Below are 24,717 nucleotides of genomic sequence, written 5' to 3'. Positions count from 1 at the left end.
CCCGCTGAGTTACTCCAGCACTCTGTGAAACGTCACCTATCCATGTTCTCCACAGGTGCTGCCTGACCCGCTGAATTACTCCAGCACTCTGTGAAACGTCACCTATCCATGTTCTCCACAGATGCTGCCTGACCCGCTGAGTTACTCCAGCACTCTGTGAAACGTCACCTATCCACGTTCTCCACAGATGCTGCCTGACCCGCTGAGTTACTCCAGCACTGTGTGAAACGTCACCTATCCATGTTCTCCACAGATGCTGCCTGACCCGCTGAGTTACTCCAGCACTCTGAAACGTCACCTATCCATGTTCTCCACAGGTGCTGCCTGACCCGCTGAGTTACTCCAGCACTCTGTGAAACGTCACCTATCCATGTTCTCCACAGATGCTGCCTGACCCGCTGAGTTACTCCAGCACTCTGTGAAACGTCACCTATCCACGTTCTCCACAGATGCTGCCTGACCCGCTGAGTTACTCCAGCACTGTGTGAAACGTCACCTATCCATGTTCTCCACAGATGCTGCCTGACCCGCTGAGTTACTCCAGCACTCTGAAACGTCACCTATCCATGTTCTCCACAGGTGCTGCCTGACCCGCTGAGTTACTCCAGCACTCTGTGAAACGTCACCTATCCATGTTCTCCACAGATGCTGCCTGACCCGCTGAGTTACTCCAGCACTCTGTGAAACGTCACCTATCCACGTTCTCCACAGATGCTGCCTGACCCGCTGAGTTACTCCAGCACTGTGTGAAACGTCACCTATCCATGTTCTCCACAGATGCTGCCTGACCCGCTGAGTTACTCCAGCACTCTGTGTCTGTCTGAAGGGGAGGGTTGACATGTTGTCAACTTGTCTCCAAGTATGACCAACAGGCTGCTGAGCCCAGAACTTGAATTTAAGAACGCAGGAAGTTTGTAAAAATGTTCCATTTCAGTGCAAGGGGGGAAAAATTAAAGTTTGAGTTGAGTTTATTATCACGTGTACCGAGGTACAGTGAAAAGCTTTTGTGGTGTGCTACCCAGTCAGCAGAAAGACAATACATGATTACAATTGAAGTAGGGTTTCGACCAGAAACGTTGCCTATTTCCTTCGCTCCATAGATGCTGCCACCCCTGCTGAGTTTCTCCAGCATTTTTGTCCACCTTCGATTTTCCAGCATCTGCAGTTCCTTCTTCAACATGATTACAATTAATCCATTTACAGTGTACAGATACATGATAAAGAGGAGGTCATTTAAGACTGAGGTGAGAAAAAACTTTTTCACCCAGAGAGTTGTGAATTTATGGAATTTACCAGGTTTGAGGGGATTTCACAGTGCCTCGGTACATGTGGCCATAAAGTATCATTGAGTAGCAATGAATCGAATGTCGGATCGGATGCCCTCTCTTGTCCCTGCTGCCTTTATGCTGCCTGTCCTTCCTCACCCTCCCTGAGACCTGGGTGTCCTTGTACATCAGTCACTGAAAGTAATGCCCCTGTCCCACTTAGGAAACCTGAACGGAAACCTGTGGAGACTTTGCGCCCCACCCAAGGTTTCCGTGCGGTTCCCGGAGGTTGCAGGTGGTTGCCGGAGGTTGCAGGTAGTGGAAGCAGGTAGGGAGACTGACAAAAACCTCCGGGAACCGCACGGAAACCTTGGGTGGGGCACAAAGTCTCCAGAGGTTTCCGTTCAGGTTTCCTAAGTGGGACAGGGGCATAAGCATGCAGGTACAGCAGGCACTGAAGAAAGCTAATGGCATGTTGGCCTTCATCGCGAGAAGATTTAAGTTTAAGAGCAAGGAGGCCCTTCTGCAGTTGTACAGGGCCCTGGTGAGACCACACCTGGAGTATTGTGTGCAGTTTTGGTCTCCTAATTAGAGGAAGGACATACTTGCTATTGAGGGAGTGCAGCATAGGTTTACCAGGTAAATTCCCGGGACGGCGGGACTGTCATATGATGAAAGAATTGGTCGACTGGGCTTGTATTCTCTAGAATTTAGAAGGATGAGAGGGTATCTTATAGCAACATATAAAATTCTTAAAGGATTGGACAGGCTCGATGCAGGAAAAATGTTCCTAATGATGAGGGAGTCCAGAACCAGGGGTCACAGTTTAAGAATAAGGCGTAGGCCATTTAGGACTGAGATGAGGAAAAACTGCTTCACCCAGAGAGTTGTGAATCTGGAATTCTCTGCCACAGAAGGCAGTGGAGGCCGATACACTGGATGTTTTCAAAAAAGAGTTAGATTTAGCTCTTTGGGCTAACGGAATCAAGGGATATGGGGAGAAAGCAAGAACTGGTCTGGTTGTGGATGATCAGCCATGATCATATTGAATGGCGATGCTGGCTCGAAGGGCTGAATGGCCTACTCCTGCACTTATTGTCTATGTTTCTATGAACCATCCTACCAACAACCACGGAGCAGTCCTGAACAACCATCTATCCCAGTACGTTAGTATTTTCTTGAACACTGCATGGAAACAGGCCCTTCGGCCCACCAAGACCGTACCAGACAGCAATCACCCGTCCGCTAGTTCTATCCTACACACACTAGGGACAATTTACAGAGGGCCAGTTAACCTACAAACCTGCACGTCTTTGGAGTGTGGGAGGAAACCGGAGCACCCGGAGAAAACCCACGCAGGTCACGGGGAGAACGTGCAAACTCCGTACAGACAGCACCCGTAGTCAGGATGGAACCCGGGTCACCGGCGCTGTGAGGCAGCAACTCTACCGCTGCCGTCCTTAAGTCGACGAGATTTCATCAGAAGAGTGCTGCTGGATGTTAGGAGAGTATAACTGATGTTGATAAGATTGGCTGATCTACTGGAATGTTGATCTGCGGTCGCTGATTTGAATGCCCCCAAGCGTAAATCATGGTACTTCACGCAAAGCCACTTCTCAAATATATAACCTGGGAGAACTTTCCTTTTCTGTCACCGACTCTGAAAATGTCCCCGGGTTTGCAGAGCAGACGGCACAAGGGACTATTAAACTTGCTTCATGTCTTTTGCATTATGTTCTGCTGGTACATCTCTCCGCAGAATCACAAAAATAATCTGTTGCCATATCTCCCTCTGGCCCCACTTACACAAACTCAATAAGGTAGGATTTATTGATCAACTCGCATGATTCCACTGACAAGAGCTTTATTCTCCGCTATTGAAATCTCTCCGGTTGGGTTTTTTCCCAACAACCCACTTTGTGCAGACAAATCTCTAAATGATCACCAGGAACACTGCAGCATCTGGTAAGTAATTCTGAAGCTTAACTGCCATGCAAACCCAATAGCAACAAGCGACTTTCCAAGCTGCTGTGATGGAGTTGTATTGAAATTGCCTCCCATCGTGACTCAGTGCGTACTCCGTTTGCCTCTCATTTTGAAAGTCCCAGGAATGAGTTCCATTCCAGAGTCCTGGATTTAAACATTCCCTCGCTGAGTATTCAGTCCAGTAACACTGTGGGAGCGTCGCAAACAGGTAAGTGCGGCCATCTGAATGAGACGTCAGTTCTGTTCTCAGGCACCTCCTCCTCCTTTTTCCTTCCTTCTCCCCGCCACCCCCTATCAGTCTGAAGAAGGGTTTCGGCCCGAAACGTTGCCTATCTCCTTCGCTCCATAGATGCTGCTGCACCCGCTGAGTTTCTCCAGCATTTTTGTGTACCGTGGACATTCTTTAGTTTAGTTTAGAGATACAGCGCGGAAACAGGCCCTTTGGCCCACCGAGTCCGCACCAACCAGCGATCCCCGCACACTAACACTATCCTATACACACCAGGGACAATTTACACTTACACCAAGCCAATTAGACTGCAAACCTGCACGTCTTTGGAGTGTGGGAGGAAACCGAAGATCTCGGAGAAAACCCACGCGGTCACGGGGAGAACGTGCAAACTCCGTACAGACAGTAGTCGGGATGGAACCCGGGTCTCCGACGCTGTAAGTGCTCTAAGGCGGCAACTCTATATCTAACTCTCTGTCCCTGAAAACTTCAAACAAAGCCAGAAATCTTGGGGTTATTATGGATTCAGATTTACATTTCGACAGTCACATCAAATCAGTAACAAAATCGGCCTACTATCACCTCAAAAACATAGCAAGATTAAGAGGACTCATGTCAGCTCAAGATTTAGAAAAACTTGTACATGCCTTTATTACTAGTAGGCTAGATTATTGTAACGGTCTCCTTGCAGGTCTTCCGAAAAAAACTGTCAGGCAGCTACAGCTTGTTCAGAATGCTGTTGCTAGAGTTCTAACAAAGACCAAAAAATTTGAACACATTACACCAATTCTTAAATCCTTACATTGGCTCCCTGTATGTCAGAGAATTGATTTCAAAATCCTGCTGCTCACCTATAAATCACTACATGGTTTAGGGCCAAAGTATATCACTGACATGCTTCCACTATATAAGCCTTCTAGACCGCTAAGATCTTCTGAGACCAATCTGTTAGTGATTCCCAGAGTAAATACAAAACATGGGAAAGCAGGATTTAGTTACTATGCAACAAATAGCTGGAATAAACTTCCTGAAGATTTAAGACTTGCCTCAACTTTGACCACTTTTAAAACAAGACTGAAAACTTTTATGTTTACTTTAGCTTTCAGCTAAATCTTAACTGCATTGCACTTTTAACTTTTGCACTTTTTATAATGCATTTTTAACTTTTCTTTTCTTTTAATTCTTCTATTTTATTTCATTTTATTATTTCATTTTATTGTATGACATGTTTTTATGTGAAGCACTTTGAGTCTGCCTCGTGTATGAAATGTGCTATATAAATAAAGTTGCCTTGCCTTGCCTTGCCTTGCCTTGCCTAAAAACAATATATAAACTACAACCAAACTATACACTCAACAACTGGCTTGGTATACATGTAAATTGTCCCTGGTGTGTGTAGGATGTGTGTGGTCGATCCAGCTTGCGGTTTCAACGCGGTCGGTCGATCCAGATCGCGGTTTCAACGCGGACGGTCGATCCAGCTCGAGGTTTTCCAGGCGAGTGCCCTTGAGCTTGAAGGTCGAAGACGCTCTTCTTAACTCGCCGATTAGGTCGCCCAAGTGGGACCACCCCTTAAGTCCCAGTATAACCCCTGACCCACCACAATAAGAAACATTGTGCCTAAAGTGCTTTTTTTCCCCGAAGAATTCATATAAATGACTTCTGCACCAATGCACTTATGTAGCAATCAACACACACACTTGCAAATTACACACAGCTGACACATTCTCCTAAAATGACCTAAGGGGATGAGCTGTGTTTAATAAATTGAATAATTGGGTAAGTCGCAGCAGACTTGAATTTGAATGAAGCGCAAGTGTAACAGTGGTGCTTGTGCGCAGTAAAAGAGTTCATATGTTCTCATCATGGGCCAGCACGGTGGCGCAGCGGTAGAGTTGCTGCCTCACAGCGGCGGAGACCCGGGTTCCATCCTGACTACGGGTGCTGTCTGTACGGAGTTTGTACGTTCTCCCCGCGTTGGTTTTCTCCGGGTGCTCCGGTTTCCTCCCACACTCCAAAGTCGTGCGGGTTTGTAGATTAATCGGCTTCAGTATCAATGTAAAAATTGTCCCCGGTGTGTGCCGGGCAGTGTAAGTGTGTGGGGATCGCTGGTCAGCGCAGACTCGGTGGGCCGAAGGGCCTGTTTCCGCGATGTATCTCCAAACCAAACTAAAAGGTTCTCAAAGAATGAATGGCTTTGGATTATACAGTGTATGATAATTCACCTATTCTGATTCTGAGAAAACTTCACTTCACTGATGCCTCATGACATTAATGTTGAAGGAAATGCATAAAAGGTCAACTAATTTGAACGTAAACTGATTATACGAAAGCTGATTAGTTATAATCGGACCGATGGCACTGGCACTGTCTTCTAATCTGATCCATTTTCACCATGACGAGAATGCAGAGAATTATGTGTGCTCATTTTGTAAGTCAGGTCACCGATTGAGCTTTCGCTATGAGAGAAGCATACCTTACATCTTATAAATCTCCCGGCACTGTGGGAAAGATCAATTTGCAGGATTATCAATCATTGGCTCATACCTCTCATCGTCTGGTTCAAATTCTGTACTTGGCTGTCCGAGCGTTTGACGGCACTGGGCCTGCAGTCATCAGCGTTCAGAAGAATGAGAGGGGACCTCTCAATCAAAGGGCTTGGACACGTTAGAGGCAGGAAACATGTTCCCGATGTTGGGGGAGTCCAGAACCAGGGGCCACACAGTTTAAGAATAAGGAGTAAGCCATTTAGAACGGAGACGAGGAAACACTTTTTCTCACAGAGAGTTGTGAGTCTGTGGAATTCTCTGCCTCAGGTGGAGGCAGGTTCTCTGGATGCTTTCAAGAGAGAGCTAGATAGGGCTCTTAAAGATAGCGGAGTCAGGGGAGAATGCAGGAACGGGGTACTGATTGTGGATGATCAGCCATGATCACATTGAATGGCGGTGCTGGTTCGAAGGGCCGAATGGCCAACTCCTGCACCTATTGTCTATTGTCTCACAGCAACCAACAAACGGCCCGTGTGTGTGCGCTTTGAAATTGTGTTGGCATCCGCTGATCACAGGCCCAGAGGACACCCGAGTTGCCAAGAAACGTGCCCCTTAGCTCAGGAGATCTTCTGACTTCAAAAAGAACGAGCAACTTTCCCTGGCGCTGTGAGTCAGCAACTCTACCGCTGTCGCCCGGAGTTCTTCCCCTCTGTGCATCTCCATGTTTAATCAGCTCACTGTATGGGCTTCAGTGCGGCCTACCCAAGGGCTGCACCAGTTTAAGATATATTTCGGAGGTTTGACTGTGCAATTTGATCCTGAACGTCAGTTCCCTCCGCATCTCACTCTAAACGACTTTGTTTCCTGCAGGTATTTACGAGGTACGGCAAGTGCTACACTTTCAACTCGGGCCAGACTAAAGACCAGCCCATCTTGACCACCCTGAAGGGCGGAACAGGGAACGGTCTGGAACTGATGCTGGACATTCAACAGGATGAGTACCTTCCCGTCTGGGGTGAAACAGGTAAATAGCCACCTGCGCCAAGCACGTCACCTTCCAGCTTGCGCGCAACGGTAGTAAACAAAATTGTGCCGCGGTTTTGTTCATGAGCTCCGGCTGCCGCAGTGGCCATTTTAATTAGACTCGATTTACAGTAAAGTCGGCTCTGTTGTAACCCCTATTACAAACCTCGAGCTGGCTGACACAGGCGGGTCACGTATAATTTTGAAATAAAATGAAATGTTGTAGTTCTCATTTGATCTCATTTCTATTCAAAATACAGATATGCTCTATCGTAAGATTACGATCACAGAACATCGAACAGTGCAGCACAAGAACAGGCCCTTCGGCCCACAATGTCTGGGCCGAACATGATGCCAAGACCGAGTCTAATCCGCCTGTACATGACCCCTATCCCTCCATTCCCTGCACATCCACGTACAAAAGTCTCTTAAACGCCACTATGGTATCTGCCTCTACCACCACCCCTGGCAGCTCGTTCCAGGCACCCACCACCCTCTGTGAAAAAAACTTGCCCTTTAAACTTTTCCCCTCTCACCTGATATTTTCACCCAGGGGAAAAAAGGTTCTGACTTCGCCCCATAACCCCTGACACCCATACTAATCAAGAATCTGTCTTATCTCTGCCTTAAAAATATCCACTGACTTGGCCTCCAGGACTAGAGAGCACAGCCTCAGAATTAAAGGACGTTCCTTTAGGAAGGAGATGAGGAGGAATTTCTTCAGTCAGAGGGTGGTGAATCTGTGGAATTCTTTGCCACAGACGGCTGTGGAGGCCAAGTCAATGGATCTCCTGGCAGAGATAGACAGATTCTTAATTAGTGCGGGTGTCAGGGGTTATGGGGAGAAGACAGGAGAATGGGGTTAGGAGGGAGAGATGGATCAGCCATGATTGAATGGTGGAGTAGACTTGATGGGCTGAATGGCCTAATTCTGCTCCTATCACTTATGACCTTATGACATTGAAAGACAACCTAACGCCCTGGGAGTTTGAGATGTAGAGGCTTCACAAGAAATAAATGACACAAGCCATACACTCTAGACACTGTCTCTGTAAATCATACAACAATGTGATGAACTGCAGTGTATATACTTCACTTACACAATCCATTCTTTACTGATATCAATATTTTTAACAATAAAACAGAAGCAGTACTAATATATACTCAGGCAGACAATGTGCCCTGATTTTATCTTTCGTTTTTTTAGTCTAGGGAAACAGCGCGGAAACAGGCCGTTCTATTAACGTCGGTCTACTCTGTTCTTTCACACAGATGAAACCTCCTTTGAAGCTGGTATAAAGGTTCAGATCCACGGTCAGAATGAGCCGCCGTTTATCGACCAGCTGGGTTTCGGTGTGCCACCGGGCTTTCAGACGTTTGTGTCGTGCCAGGAACAGCGGGTACGAGGAACCCTTGCCACGCTCTCCCCGTCGGTGGTATCGGCTACTTGATCCGAAAGATTGAAGAGATTTTTATGTTTGCATGGAAACAGGCCCTTCGGCCCATCTAGTCCACGCCGACCACCGATCACCCGTTCACACACTAGTTCTGTGTTATCCCACTGTAGGGCCCGTCCCACTTTCACGACCTTTGCGGAGTTTGCCCTTGACTCATACTCGCAGCATGGTCGTAGGTAGGCCGTGATGCTAGTCGTAGGTACTCGTGGCATCAAGTAGGTCGGGGCGTTTTTCTAGCGTGATGAAAAATGTCCACGAGTAAAATAGGTCGTGAAGGTGGGACAGGCCCTTTTCTCATCCACTCCCCACACACTAAGGAGGCAATTTACAGAGGGCCGATTATCCTACAAACTCGCCCGTCTTTGGGACGTGGGAGGAAACCGGAGCTCCTGGAGGAAGCCCACACAGTCACAGGGAGAACGTGCAAACTCCACACAGACAGCACACGAGGTCAGGATCGAAACCGGGTCTGTGAGGCAGCGGCTCTACCCGCTGCGCCACCGTGGGCCGCCCCTAGCAACGCTGTGCACCATTGTACCTCTGTCAAGAGTCTCACTTGTGACCTTTCCAGAAATCCTCACTAAAACACGAATCAAGGTTTTCTCACTCTCCAGATGCATGTCGGCACCATTTTCTGCTTTTTGTTTTTTAATGAACCTGTACACACAACCCCTTTACACGCATCAAACCTTTCATAGAACCTCGGTGCTAAGATTTGGCCTGAGGTGTTGGCGAATGGAAAAGATGCTCGCCCACTAAAGTTAAGCTTATCAGCTGGTTGAACACATTTTGTTGAACAGAATGGATCGACTGGGCTTGTATTCACTGGAATTTAGAATGGATGAGAGGGGATCTTATAGAAACATGTACAATTCTTAAGGCATTGGACAGGCTAGGTGCAGGAAACATGGGGGAGTCCAGAACCAGGGGCTTTGTAACCAGCAGCTGCATAGTTAGCAACAAAGGTGATGGGAACGGAATATTTATTAAACCATGTCGTTGTGATCTGGAGCACAAAGGCAGTGGAAGCAGATTAAATTGTGACTTGCAAGGGGGAAACACACATATAATTTTACTTTAGGAAGGGACTGCAGATGCTGGTTTGAACCGAATGCAGACATGCAAACCTGGAGTAACTCAGCGGGACGGGCGGCATCTCTGGAGAGAAGGAATGGGTGATGTTTCGGGTCTGAAGAAGGGTCTTTTTCACACAGAGGGTGGTGGGTGTAGAACGAGCTGCCAGAGGAGGTAGTTGAGGCTGGGACTGTCCCAACGTTTAAGAAACAGTTGGACAGGTACATGGATAGGACAGGTTTGGAGGGATAAGGACCAAACGCAGGCAGGTGGGACTAGTGTAGATGGGACATTGTTGGGCCGAAGGGCCTGTTTCCACACTATGACTAAGTCTCTTGAGCATCATAATTTTGTGACGGGTCTTTCCTTGGAATAGGTGATGAATGATCCTGTGTGTTTGTGTTCTCTCTGCCAGCTAATCTACCTGCCTCCCCCCTGGGGCGACTGCAAATCTACTCCCATGGACTCGGACTTCTTTGACACCTACAGCATCACCGCTTGTAGGATTGACTGTGAGACCCGGTACTTGGTTGAAAACTGTAACTGTCGCATGGTTCACATGCCAGGTACGTTGCTATTTAGTCAGCGGGGGCTGCAGAATGAATCTCCTGGTCGTTATGACAGAAGGAACTGCAGATGCTGGTTTAAACTGAAGATCGGCACAAAAAGGGAATGAGAAAGAGAAACAAAACGAGAGGGACAGATAAAGGGGCACATGAAACTCAGGGAGAGGCAGTGGGAAAGGGAGAGAGTTAGAGAAGGAGAGGGAGAGACAGATCAACAGATACAGCGGTACACAAAATTGCTGGGGAAACTCAGCGGGTGCAGCAGCATCTATGGAGCGAAGGAAATAGGCGACGTTTCGGGCCGAAACCCTTCTTCAGACTGTTATTGTTTTCAGCAAACTGCAAGGCTTTGATGGGGATTCACCTAGAGAGTTGTGAGTCTGTGGAATTCTCTGCCTCAGAAGGCAGTGGAGTCCAATTCTCTGGATGCTTTCAAGAGAGAGTTAGATAGAGCTCTTAAAGATAGCAGAGTTAGGGGATATGGGGAGAAGGCAGAAACGGGGTACTGATTGGGGATGATCAGCCATGATCACATTGAATGGCGGTGCTGGCTCGAAGGGCCCGAATGGCCTCTACTCCTGCACCTATTGTCTATTGGAAGGGCCACAGTTCCGGACCCTCCTACAAATGAACACAAATAACTTAAAACTTGTGTTAAAACACCAGGACCTATTAATTGTGTTTTCTCAATGGATAATAACCGACAACATGGAATAATGTTACTCATTGTGAAAATGTTGACTTGACAGTTTTAGGATTTTCTAATGGATAAATTCTATTTTGAAATTTAAAAAAGACACAATGAGACAAAGTGGGAGAGATAGATGAGAGAGTTTGACACGAAGAAAGTGGCCGTCACCGACAGAACCAGGCAGGAAGAGAGATAGCAACAGAGATTGGCCAAGAATAATTGTTTAAGAAAGAACTGCAGATGCTGGAAAAATCGAAGGTAGACAAAAATGTTGGAGGAACTCAGCGCGTGAGGCAGCATCGATGGAGAGAAGGAATAGGCTTCTTCTGAAGAAGGGTCTCGACCCGAAACGTCACCTATTCCTTCTCTCCATAGATGCTGCCTCACCCGCTGAGTTCCTCCAACATTGTTGTCCACCTTCGGCCTAGAATAAAATACCTTCTGAATTATTTTCAGTATCCTGTTACCATTTTAACAATACCTTTGCCTTTTCTTAATAATATTCTTCTCCCTCGCGGTTCTTTTCCTAGTCTGGCACATAAATTAATTTGATCAACCCAAACAGAAATTGCATTAGCATACACATGTCGCAGTGAAAGTGCCTTGCTATCAAGAGTTTTCAAGAGAAGGTTAGAGTTAGCTCTCGGGGCTAAAGGGCCTGTCCCACTTACGCGACTTTTTCGGCATAGGTCGCCGAAAATGTTCAACATGTTGAAAATCCAGTGGCGACCAGAAAGACGCTACGACTCTTTGGGCGACTGAGGAGACGACTCACGGCCATACAGGCGACGCCCAGGGTGAAGCCTGTACGGTCGTGAGTAATCGCCCAAAGAGTCGTACCTTGTTCTGGTCGCCACTGGATTTTCAACACGTTGAACATTTTTGGCGACCTGTAACGACCTGCGACGGGTGCCGGCAGTCACCGAAAAAGTGGGACAGGCCATTAACGGAATCAAGGGATAATGTGGAGAAAGCAGGAACAGAGTACTGATTGGGGATGATCAGCCATGATCATATTGAATGGCAGTGCTGGCTCCAAGGGGCCAAATGGCCTACACCCCCTGATCTGTCATATGCTAGAGAATGGAGCAGCTGGGCTTGTACACTCTGGAGTTTAGAAGGATGAGAGGGTATCTCATTGAAACATATAAGATTATTAAGGGTTTGGACACGCTAGAGGCAGGAAACATGTTCCCGATGTTGGGGGAGTCCAGAACCAGGGCCCACAGTTTAAGAATAATGAGTAAGCCATTTAGAACAGAGACGAGGAAACACTTTTACTCACAGAGAGTTGTGAGTGTGGGATTCTCTGCCTCAGAGGGCGGTGGAGGCAGGTTCTCTGGATACTTTCAAGAGAGAGCTAGATAGGGCTCTTAAAGATAATGGAGTCAGGGGATATGGGGAGAGGGCAGGAACGGGGTACTGATTGGGGATGATCAGCCATGATCACATTGAATGGCAGTGCTGGTTCGAAGGGCCGAATGGCCTACTCCTGCACCTATTGTCTATAGGAGAGGAAGGAGGATGCATGTCTGCACATCTTCATGCTCTGTCACACACAACACGGCCTGTTGCCCAGGCAGTAGAACATTGCGAGGTGCCGTGGCAGGGGAGGGCTACATTTGGGGATGGGAGGTTGGCAATAGCAGGCGTTTAACGCCAGCAGCGACATGCGCAGCTCCCAAGGGAGGGGCCCTTCTCTCGGTTGCGGAGTGACGGGGGCATAGGATGTCAATGCTGTTGAGCACTGGCGCCTCGTGCAAACACCGAGCTCCGGCAAGCGCAAACATGAAAGATTTGCGCATTTCATGCAGCTCGTCCAAGATCAGACTTGCCGCTGTGAGTTTTAACGTGTTAGCTGTGGCAAAGTACACGTGCCACATGCGCTCAGACGCGTGCAGTCGCTGACCAGGTGTCACGCTCGGAGGGACGATAGGGCTCTTAAAGATAGTGGAGTCAGGGGATATGGGGAGAAGGCAGGAACGGGGTACTGATTGGGAATGATCAGCCATGATCACAGTGAATGGCAGTGCTGGCTCAAAGATCCGAATGGCCTCTACTCCTGCACCTATTGTCTATTGACTGAGGCTCAGCCGGGATACTGAATGCCAACGTTACTGAACACCCTCTTATTGCTGAAGGTAGTCACAGAGTGCTGGAGTAACTCAGCGGGTCAGGCAGCATCTGTGGAGAACATGGATAGGTGACGTTTCACAGAGTGCTGGAGTAACTCAGTGGGTCAGGCAGCATCTGTGGGAGAACATGGATAGGTGACGTTTCACAGAGTGCTGGAGTAACTCAGCGGGTCAGGCAGCATCTGTGGAGAACATGGATAGGTGACGTTTCACAGAGTGCTGGAGTAACTCAGCGGGTCAGGCAGCATCTGTGGAGAACATGGATAGGTGACGTTTCACAGAGTGCTGGAGTAACTCAGTGGGTCAGGCAGCATCTGTGGAGAACATGGATAGGTGATGTTTCACAGAGTGCTGGAGTAACTCAGCGGGTCAGGCAGCATCTGTGGAGAACATGGATAGGTGACGATTCAGGTCAAGACCCTTCGACCTGAAACGTCACTCATTCCTTCTCGCCAGAGATGCTGCCTGACCCGCTGAGTTACTCCAGCACTCTGTGAAACGTCACCTATCCATGTTCGCCGATATGGTTAGCGCTACGACTTTTCACCAGTTCACTCACCGTTCTCCTTTGCTGCGAGTGCATCAAGTTTCGTTCCGATCGGTTGAGTATAGCCAAAGTTAGCGAGGTTAAAACATCTTAAAAACCGCGCATGCGCAGATCGATCTCTTCTCCTGGCGTTCAGCGCCACGCGGATTTGTCTCTTCCCGTTACTCCCCGGGATGGTCCGCCCCTTCCTGCGCCATCGCGTCTTTACTGGAGCTGAGGAAAGCCGGCGGAGGTTTCAAACCGGACCTTTGGAGGGACCCGAAGCAGCCCTGCCCCCAGCAGCAGCCTCGCCCCCAGCAATAGCCCCGCCCCCAAGCAGCAGCCCCGCCCCCAAGCAGCAGCCCCGCCCCAAGCTGCAGCTCCGTGGCACGGCAATATCGCCAAACGGAAGGTAGAGTCTGATCCTAGCGGAGGAGAGCGTCCAGCGCCCGCTGTGAGTCCCAAACGCACTGCCATCGCAACGGCCCGCAGCTCCACCCCTTTCCCCCCTGATTCCTGCCCCCTCCCCCGTGATACTCCCCTCTGCCCCATGGCTCTTCCCCCGTCTTTTCTCCGAGCTCTCCCTCCCACCGCACCCCACCCCACCCACGCCCTGCCCACACGCCAGCGCGGCCGTAGCTGCTGGTGCTTCCGGGCCGATCCGAGGCCTGGCTCTGAGGGCGCCGACGGCTGATGCTCCTCCGGGGCACGCAAGAAGGGAGAGGAGCGGCAACCTCGAGATCCTGGGGGAGGGAGAGTGGGGGAGGAGAGGGGATAGAGGGAGAGGAGGGGAGTAGGGAGGGAGGGACTGGGGTAGGGGAAAGGAGAGGGATGGATTTGGTGAGGGGAGGAGGAGAGGGAAAAGAAGAGGGCGGTGGTGAGGAGGGTGAATGGGGTAGGAGGGGGAGTAGAGGGAGAGATGGGGGGGGGGAGTAGAGGAGGGGTGGAGCGGGGGAGGTAGGGAGTGGAGAATAGAGGGAGGGGAGAGCAGTGTGGGAGGTGAGGAGGGGTAGGGGGAGGTGAGGAGTGGGGGATACAGGTATAGGATGGGGGTAGCAGTTGGGGGCTATGGGTGAGTGGGGGATACAGGTATAGGATGGGGGTAGCAGTTGGGGGCTATGGGTGAGTGGTGGAATATTGCGTTGGGTGACCAAGCCTCCTGTGTGACAGGGACTAAACGGGTCCCACTTAGTCTAGTACAAAACTAAAACTCTGATCTTGTGCTTTTCCGATTTGCGTGGTTTTTCTATTTGCGCTAAAACGGTACGCGATAGCGCTACGATTTTCCGCCACCTTACTCAACATTCTTCTGTGCTGCAAGTGCAACAAGTTTTGTTCCGATCGATGGTAGATTTTAAAAGTTATTAAGGTTTAAAAATCTTATTTTTTGACTGGGGAAAGGTGGTTCAGTGGAGGCACAGGTCCTGTTTCTCTCTCTCTCTCACTCACCCCTCTCTCCCGCCCGCCCTCCGTGGCAATGGCGGTCCCATCTACCCGTCCCCCAGGGTGTAGGGCTGCAACCTCAACACAATATTCCAGCACTCACCCGTCTGCGGTAACTCCCCCTCACGGCCCGCTCGGAGGAGATCTTCTCCACCAGCTCGTCGAAACTGGTGGTGCCCACCGTGACTAACACCAACTCCATCCCCCCCTTGTGGCCCGGACCGGCGGCGGCGACAGCAGCGGGCGGGCGGGCAGGTCGGGGACGGGCCGAGTGGCGGCTGAGCCGGAGTGGGCAGAGGGAGGGAGGGAGGGAGGGAGAGTCGTGTTGCAGGGTGGCCGAGCAGTTTGCGTGGAGTTTGAGTAACACACACACACACACACACACCCACTGCAAACCTGACAATGCAAGTCAACGGGATCTAAACCACAGCTATCTAAATGACCTGTGGAGGAAGGAACTGCAGATGCTGTTTTTTATGGATGGAGAGAGTGACTTCTTCTTCCTGCGTATGGCATGCACAGCCTAATGTTGTAGGACAGCTTGTTCTATTTGATCTTATTTGATTGCGCACGCCAGGTTGATTGCATTCGTCGAAACAGGGCGGACCACGTGAAGGTTGCAATCACACAAAATGCCGGAGTAACTCAGCAGGTCAGGCAGCATCTCTGGAGAGAAGGAATGGGTGATGTTTTGAGGCCCAGCGCAAATTGAGGGAACAGCCCCTCATATTTTGTTTGGGTAGTTTACACCCCAGCGGTATGAACATTGACTTGTCTGACTTCAGATAGCCCTTCTTCATCCCCTTCCCATTCTTCCTGTCTCCGCCTACATTCTTTCAATGTCCCACCCCCTCCCCGACATCAGTCTGAGGAAGGGTCTCGACCCGAAACATCGCCCATTCCTTCTCTCCAGAGACGTTGCCCGAGTTACTCCAGCACTTTGTGTCTATCTTCGATTTTATCCAGCTTCTGCAGTTCTTTCCCACACTCCCACGCATCTCGTTCTCGCTATGCTTCGGACTGGTACGTGGCTGCCGTGGAGGAGGCACGAGACGGGGCCGAAGACGATGTCCTCTGCTCATTTTTGGACCAGTTAGCAGAGAGTCGCTGCCAAATCGCTGCGCACAAAATGTTAGTCGAGCCACTTTGTTCAGGACCAGTGGCCACAACTGGCATCCGATGGCTCAGAGACGTCACTTGCAAGAACCCCACGTGCCTTATTCATGCCATTGATAACGTCTTGCTTAGCAGGGAATCCCAGCACCCACTGCCACTTACATTCAAACTCAGCACCCACCCACCCACTGCCCCAGCCAATTTGGGAATTGGAGTTCATATTTCTCGTTGGTGCCAACAGTTGTCCTGCCATGTTTAGTTTAGAGATACTGCGCGGAAACAGGCCCCTCGGTCCACCGGGTCCGCGCCGACCAGCGATCCCCGCACACTAACACTATCCTACACACACTAGGGACAAATTTTTTTTTAAACATTCATACCAAGCCAATTAACCTGCAAACCTGCACGTCTTTGGAGTGTGGGAGGAAACCGGAGCTCCCGGAGAAAACGCACGCAGGTCACGGGGAGAACGCACAAACTCCGTACAGACAGCGCCCGTAGTCAGGATGGAACCCGGGTCTCTGGCCTGATGCCCCTTGGCAGTGCTGCACCAGCTGTGCAACCTGGCAGAAGCTGGGGGTCCCAGCAGCTCGCACGACTCGATCACAAGCGAGCACTGAGGCATCGTCAGCAGACGCAAGGTAAGTGCGAGTGTGCGTGGACGTCTGGTGTCCGGGGTAACGGTGAGGGAGGGCAGCCTGGGGAGCTCTGGTGGGACTACAATCATGGAGCATTCTTCCTGCGCTCCTCTTCCTCCCGATATGCCCAATGAGACGCCGCTGGTGCCAGTGGAACATCCGACAGCTGCAAATGTAAAGCGCGGCCTAAATAAATGGGTCAGGCAGAAAGGCACGTGGAGGCCCAGATTCATCCAGAAATCAAACGTGGAGATGGCAGTTGTCCAGGAAGGAGGGTCATAGAGTGACACAGTGTGGAAACAGGCCCTTCAGCCCAACTTGCCCACACTGGCCAAAATTTCCCATGGGAGGTTGGTCTCGGAGGGGCGGATGTCCGCTCCTCATCTGCGGAGCATCCTGGACAATGCAGCTCGCCCCCTCCGTGACACACTGGTCAACCTGAGGACCTCCTTCAGCAACAGACTGGTTCCACCAAGATGCAGCACAGAACGCCACAGGAGATCCTTCTTCCCTGTGGCTATCAAACTGGACAACTCCCCCTTCTGTCGTGGGGTAGACTGAGACTGACTCTCCTCCCTCACCTCCTCCCCCCCCCCCCGCTGAGTTACTCCAGCACTCTGAAACGTCACCTATCCATGTTCTCCACAGATGCTGCCTGACCCGCTGAGTTACTCCAGCACTCTGTGAAACGTCACCTATCCATGTTCTCCACAGATGCTGCCTGACCCGCTGAGTTACTCCAGCACTTTGTGAAACGTCACCTATCCATGTTCTCCACAGATGCTGCCTGACCCACTGAGTTACTCCAGCACCTTTGTGTAAACCAGCATCTGCCTTTCCCTCTTTCATATTTAGTTTAGTTTACTTTAGAGACGGCATGGAAACAGGCCCTTCAGCCCGTCGAGTCCACACCGACCATCGATCATCTGTTCACACACTAGTTCTATGTTATCCCACTTTCTCATCCACTCCTTACACAGTCGGGGGAATTTACAGACGGCCAATTAACCTACAAACCCGCACGTCTTTGGGATGTGGGAGGAAACCGGAGCAAACCCACGTGGAATGTAAAAACATCACACACACACACAGACACAGGCAACACCCGAGGTCGGGATCGAACCAGGGTCAGTGGCTCTACGCACTGTGTGCCGCCCCTATGTGTCTCTGTAAATGCCTGTCTCCCTCCTCCTCTGTGGTGCATGCCTCTCACACACTCCCCTCTGACAGGCTTTGTATATTCTCTGACATTGTGAAACTCTTGTGTCTGTTTGCAGGTCACATTTTTGGTCTCCCCCGCGTCTTTATGTCTCCCCGATCACAGCTCTTCAATAATTTGACATGCATCTTCGGCAACCAACCCTCACCTTCCCCTTTTCGCGGGGAAAGAAGCCCCCGTCTAAGTCCGCCCTTTCGGCCAATCGTGCCCTCGCTTCCAGCGTCACCCTTATCAGTCTTCGTCTGCAACCTCTTCTCTGCCTCCATTTGCTTTCCGTGGCACGGAGCCTTGAGCTGTGCGCTGCAGTTGAGGAGCGGCGCCCCACACAGCGTCTGCTCTGGCTCAGCGACTTTGCTGCTGTTTTGCTTCCACAGCCGCAGCCTCGCTCGTGTCAAGGCCTTCCCTGCGCCCACGTCGAGGGGGGAAGAGACCCCACCAACGCATGGACACCGTTTACCTCCGTCGGTCTCTGCCATGTCTAACCGTGCCTTTTTAGTTCTGCGTCTTTTCTCTAATTTGGGGGCGTTCGTTCTCTCCCGGAGATCGGTGGATAATCACATGCAGATGCGGGAAAGGTCACATTGTATGTGCGGCGCGCCACGGTCTACCACCGAGGGGTAGTAAAGGACATGGATGTTGGGGGGAAGAGTGTGGCCTTGGGGCTGGGGAGTGCAGGGCGGGATAGGGCTGGGGCCACACAGTCTCTTCCTCCTCAAATCAAACAGAAGGCCACGGGCCGGCCACACTGGCGGGCTGTGAGTGATGTTCCTCCAAAGGCCACCTGCCAGACGCTTGCAGAATGGGAAGTCCTTCCTTGAATGGGGACATGCAGTGAACTGACTGATGTAAATGGCCTCGTAAGCAGGCAACTATTGACATGTACACGTCTTCTGACTGCAAGTTCTCTTTGTCGTTTAGGTGATGCCCCGTACTGCACTCCCGAACAGTACAGAGAGTGTGCTGACCCAGCCCTAGGTAAGCATCCTGCTTTTATCACCCATTGCAACATTCAATGATGGGTCACTTGGAGTTCGTTTTGTCTCACTGGGTCTGACCACACGAAGTAAACTCCCCTTTAGAATCAGCTAGAACGGGAAAGACGTGCAAATTAGATGCTGGTCGCACTCAGATGGGGAGTTATTTCCTCGTTTCATTTATTATATATTATTCAATGACTAATCCTGTTGCCTCTGGTGAAGCAATGAAAGGCAATTCAACCTCAGCAGTCCACTGACCCTATTGGGCTGCTACGTAGGTGGTGTCTGCAATAAATGTTCCCTAGTGTGTAGGTATAGAACTGGTGTACGGGTGATCGATGGTCGGCATGGACTCGGAGGGCCGAAGGGCCTGCTTCCACGCTGCATCTGGAAACTAAACTAAACTAGATGAATAAGACGATGTACTTTTTAATGACCCTGCATATTTTGCCACTCGCGTGTTCATTCGGGCCCCCCGCCATTGCCAGATGTGCTCCATTGTTTGGGCACAAATGGGCACGGCTGGCACTGTGCCAGTGGCTGACAGTGACTCACTGGCCCCCGGCATGCCCGCTTCTGGTGCCAGCCCACGCCGCTGCATGGCTTGCGGCCCCGTCATCTTTTAAAGCATTCTGTGCACCGGGATCATTGGACGCGTTGGCATTCAAAGGGGAAAGTGGGTGCAAGTGGCGGTGGGTGGCTGGGAAGAAGTGGCATGCCGCCTTTGTGCCGGGTTCAATGCCAATTTGCCAACGCAGATGAAGAAATCCAGGTCTTGCTCCACGCTTCACATCCTAGTTTGGCTTTCATGTTTCCTGTTAAGCATTGGTTCAACCTGCGATCATTTTGACTGTGACAGGAAGGTTGCTTTGTGCACTTTGATTGCGCCCCCTCTGGTAAACCTTACCAGCTCTCCTCACCCACATGCCCGCCCTGCAACTTCAGTACTTCCGCTCCAAGCCGCCGAGTCCCCTTTGTTCAAAGCCAGATGTGGCCAGATGTTGATTTGAGTGCTGTATTGACTTGTTTTTCTTATTCCACGTTGTAAGGTTGCCCTGGACCGATCATTCGTGAGGTAGCATCAGCACACGAGAGTAGGCCCCAACGCACAAGATGGAGGATGGCTGATGGAGGGGGGCAGGGTGGGTGGGGGGCTGGGAATTTTCCCCGTGCCAACCAGTGCCGTGTGAGGCTGAAGCTGCCCGGGCACCTTGGCCCTGTACCCGCGGGTGTGTGGGCGTCGGATGGCGTGCTGCCTCCATTAAGGGGTGAACGCAGCACCGGCTGTGCCCACCAGGGTGGCATGGAGTCCCTGTGGCTGAACATCCAGTTGTCTGAAGGGCAGCCAGTGCCCACCGGTGGCAGAGGTACAATTGGGGTGCGCATGGTAGCAAATGCCTGGGCCAGACCGCAGGTGGGTACTGCAGGGTGTGGGGGCAAAGGCAATATTTCTGGTGTCGGGCCATTCATCAATACAATGCTCGGGAAGCTGAGCTCTGTGCCGTGCCAGTAAGCCTTGCCAATCCCCGGCAAGCGGTCAGAGTGCGTGGTTCACTCTGAACACTCGGCGCCCACTAGAGGAACCAAGTGGGAGCGCGGCGCCACGATCTGGAGCTGCGTTCAGACAGCTGGGAGATGGCGGTGGGCTTGGCGGCTGCCAAATAACGCACGTTGAACTCGAAGGAATAAGAGTTCAAGGTGCAGATACTCCGTGACATTCCCACGCACGGCAGCATTGTTCAACAGGCTGGCAGCAGTGGCAACACAGTACAGAGACTGCTCCACCCTACACTGGGTCCACAGACTGGCGTGTGCCAGTGGTCTTGGTGCACGCTGTCGCTTGCTTGGGCGTGAACACCGGGCTCCTCTGTGGAACATATAACACGTGTTTGTCCCAGAGCTACGCACCCTACCATTCCCCATCACGCGTGCGTGCCGGCGGGCAGCTTAAAGTGGCGCACAATGTATCCAGCGGGCATGGGTGCCATTCCGCACCCCGGGGCAGTCGTCAGTGCCCTGCTACCCTGCGATGTTCCGACTTCGGGTCCTTCCATTTTTGACTTGATCCAGCTCTGCCTGAATCCACCGTGCAGGGAAGCATGCGTCATCCTGCGCAGGAGCTGCACCTGCCGCTTTGCGACACCCAGCAGGCCAACCATCGCAATTCATTCTGGTCAGGATCTCCTCGGGAAGAGTCGCTGCAAGCTGGCATGCATTCTGCGACGCATTTTCTGGCGTCGAGTTTCAACATTGTTAGTTGCGGCATTTAAAAAGTGTGGCAGTGGGACCAGTGGTGCAGTTGACTGCAGCACAGCAACTGCCAGAGGTGATGCAATGCAGCAATAAGGCCAAATCCTGTGATGGCAAGGACCACCAGCACTGCAACATTAAGATCTAATGCAGCAGCAAGGCGCAGCAGAATAGCAGGAAGGAGCAATGCAATTCAGCCTATGTAAATGCAGAAGCAATACTGGTGCAATGAGGTCTAATTTACATGCAGGAATAATTTATATGCAGATAGCATGCAGCTATCGCAAGGCATGCAATAGCAACGCAAAGGCAAAGAATTGCAAAGCATGAGCAGCAAGATTTTTTTTAAAGTGCAGCTGATTGGTGCGATGCAGCTGTAACATGCAATGATTCGGCTGCTGAGTTCAATGGGAAGCAACAATGTGCAGCACAGTAGCAGAGTGCAACGAACAAGAGAAACCTGTACAATAAAGGCCTACTGATACCCGAATCGCATTAAAAACCCAGAATCAACACTCTGCAATGCAGCAGCAGGAATGTACAATGCAGCGGCAGCAAGGGGCAGCACTGCACCGGCAAGGTGTAGCATGTGAACAAAATGCAATGCACCAAGCAAGACTCATGACTCAGGAACAATACACTTGCAGTATCAGCGTCAAACACAGCAGCAGCAAGGTGTGCTGTAATAATAATGGCAAAGTCGCTGCATGAGAAGGAACCATGCAGCTACAAGATGCAATGCAACAGCAGTGACAGTGCAAAACAGTAACAACCGTAAAAAATGCGACAAAAACGATGCAACGGAGTAAGCCAGTGTATTAGAGCAATAGACTTGTGCAAGATAGATTGTAGTAATGAGACATTATAAGGGGTTCAAAGTGTTGCAACGGCTTAGCACAGCACCACACCACACCAATGAAACACAGCAGCAGAAACCGCTAAATGGCAGTAGTAATCCGCAGGGTGCAATGCAAACGCAGCCATGAAATGTGACAGCAACAAGATGAAATGCACCATCAGGTGCAATGCAACAGTAACGAGTTACCATGCATCAGCAGAAAGATACAATGCAGCAACAGCAGTGGCAGCAAACTACAGCAACAGCACAGTGACAGCACAATGCGTAGGAAAAGCAATGTTGTAGCAGCAAGGTCCAATGCAATCACTGCAAAATGCAATGCAAGGTACGATGCAACAATTGCAAATTAAAGGCCAGTGGCAACAGCAAAATGCAGTGTAGTATCAATGTACCGTGCTACAGCAGCAATTCACAGCTGCATGACCAAGGCATTGTACAGCAGCAAAATATGATGCAACCGCAAAATGCGTGAAAATGCACCAAAATTGCTGCAATGTGCAATACAGCAATAATGATTATGATGCAGCGGCACCAGACCGCAGTGCACGGTAGAGAACAGCTCTGAGCAACTGTGCAGCGGGACACAAGGTGCAGCGCAATACTAACACGATGCAGGGCAAAAGCAACAAGGTGCATGACTGCAGCACCAAGGGGCAGTGCAGCAGCAGAGTTTAACGTGGCCAGCGTGAACTGTGAAATATGGAAACTGCAAATTGCAACGCTGCAGCACAGCGTCCAAAACCAGTGGCCGCAAAAGCGCAGGATTGCGCCAAGCTTTCAAAATTCCAGTGGAAAGTAGAGGCCACAGTAAGCTGCATATTTTAATCATTTAACGAAACGCTCACTACAAACTCTGCAAGTCCACAACTAAATCCAGCAGCTTGCAATAACCTTTGCTGTGAATGGTGTGAAGTATGTCCTTGAATGCTTGACTGTGTTCTTTCATTCCACCCCTCCACTCTATTCTCTCTCTTCCTCCTCACTTCCATCGATGCTCTCACCTCTTTCCCACAATTGCACGGGCATGCTATAGAAACATAGAAAATAGGTGCAGGAGGAGTCCATTCGGCCCTTCGAGCCATTCATTGTGATCATGGCTGATCGTCCCCAATCAATAACCCGTGCCTGCCTTCTCCCCATATCCCTTGACTCCACTAGCCCCTAGAGCTCTATCTAACTCGATTTTGGAGAGGGCATTATACCTTGAGCAGTTGTACAGGGTCTTGGTGAGACCACACCTGGAGTATTGCGTACAGTTTTGGTCTCCCAATCTGAGGAAAGACATTCTTGCCATAAAGGGAGTACAGAGAAGGTTCACCAGACTGATTCCTGGGATGGCAGGACTTTCATATGAAGAAAGACTGGATAGACTCGGCTTGTACACGCTAGAATTCAGAAGATTGAGGGGGGATCTTATAGAAACTTACAAAATTCTTAAGGGGTTGGACAGGCTAGATGCAGGAAGATTATTCCCGATGTTGGGGAAGTCCAGAACTAGGGGTCACAGTTTAAGGATAAGAGGGAAGTCTTTTAGGACCGAGATGAGAAAATCATTTTTTACACAGAGAGTGGTGAATCTGTGGAATTCTCTGCCACAGAAGGCAGTTGAGGCCACAGTTCATTGGCTATATTTAAGAGGGAGTTAGATGTGGCCCTTGTGGCTAAAGGGATCAGGGGGTATGGAGAGAAGGCAGGTACAGGATACTGAGTTGGATGATCAGCCATGATCATATTGAATGGCGGTGCAGGCTCGAAGGGCCGAATGGCCTACTCCTGCACCTATTTTCTATGTTTCAAAGGGCAAGGGGAAAATGTTACCTGCGTCGAGTTTAGAAATGACCATGAATGACGGTGGCACAGCGGATAGAGTTGTCGCCTTACGGCGCTCACACCGCCAGAGACCCGGGTTAGATCCCAACTAGTTTGCACGTTTCCCCCCGTGACCGTGTGGGTTTTCTCCAGGTGCTCCGGTTTCCTCCCACACTCCAAAGACGTGCAGGTATGTATAAAAACAATGTAAAAATTGTCCCTAGTGTGTAAGATAGTGTAAGTGTGCGGGGATCGCTAGTCGGCGAGGACCCGGTTGTCGGAGGGGACCTGTGTCTCTAAAGTAAACCAAACTAAACGAAACAGTAGAAGAACACCCCCTCCCCTGGGATCCAGAACATGCTCAATAAAACACCAAGGCAACTATCCCCTTGAGGATGCTTCACAGTCTCTCAGTTCCATTGACTGTCTCCTTGGAACAATGATCTGGGAAGGATCCATTCCTGCCCTCGAGTCTATTCCACTGTTCATAGTCATGGAGCTGTACAGATTAGAAACACTCCCTTTGGCCCAACTCATCCAGTGAGATCGTCGCTGATCAGCTGAGCAACCTGCACAGTAAATAGCAGGACATACGCAGCAAGTGGTAGGGCTCTGGGTAGTGTTGTAGACCAGAGGGATCTACCAGCGCAGGTATATGGCTCCTTGAAGGTGGAGTCGCAAATAGATCGGGTGGGTCAAAAATACTTGGCACATTGGCCTTCATCAGTCAGAGTATTGAGAATAGAAGTTGGGAGGTCACATTGCAGGTATATAAGGCGGTCACGATGGCGCAGCGGTAGAGTTGCTGCCTCACAGCGAATGCAGCGCCGGAGACCCGGGTTCGATCCCGACTACGGGTGCTGTCTGTACAGGGTTTGTACGTTCTCCCCGTGACCTGCGTGGATTTTCTCCGAGATCTTCGGTTTCCTCCCACACTCCAAAGACGTACAGGTTTGTAGCTTAAT

General features: G+C 50.4%; 1 protein-coding gene across 2 annotated transcripts in view; it reads left to right on the top strand.

Annotated features, from left to right (window-relative positions):
* asic1 (acid sensing ion channel subunit 1) overlaps positions 1-24,717 on the top strand; it is a 391,423-nt gene that overhangs the window by 339,024 nt on the left and 27,682 nt on the right. For both annotated transcript variants that reach the window (XM_033015509.1, XM_033015508.1), the window contains exons 2-5: positions 6,840-6,993; positions 8,265-8,392; positions 9,939-10,089; positions 18,776-18,832. In XM_033015509.1, coding sequence (XP_032871400.1) covers positions 6,840-6,993; positions 8,265-8,392; positions 9,939-10,089; positions 18,776-18,832 — 490 coding nt within the window. The remainder of the gene's footprint in view (positions 1-6,839; positions 6,994-8,264; positions 8,393-9,938; positions 10,090-18,775; positions 18,833-24,717) is intronic.

This window comes from Amblyraja radiata, chromosome 46, assembly GCF_010909765.2.
Source record: "Amblyraja radiata isolate CabotCenter1 chromosome 46, sAmbRad1.1.pri, whole genome shotgun sequence".
Taxonomy (NCBI): Eukaryota; Metazoa; Chordata; class Chondrichthyes; order Rajiformes; family Rajidae; genus Amblyraja; species Amblyraja radiata.
Note: the sequence above shows the minus strand (reverse complement) of the source record. Positions and strands in the feature narration are given on the sequence as shown.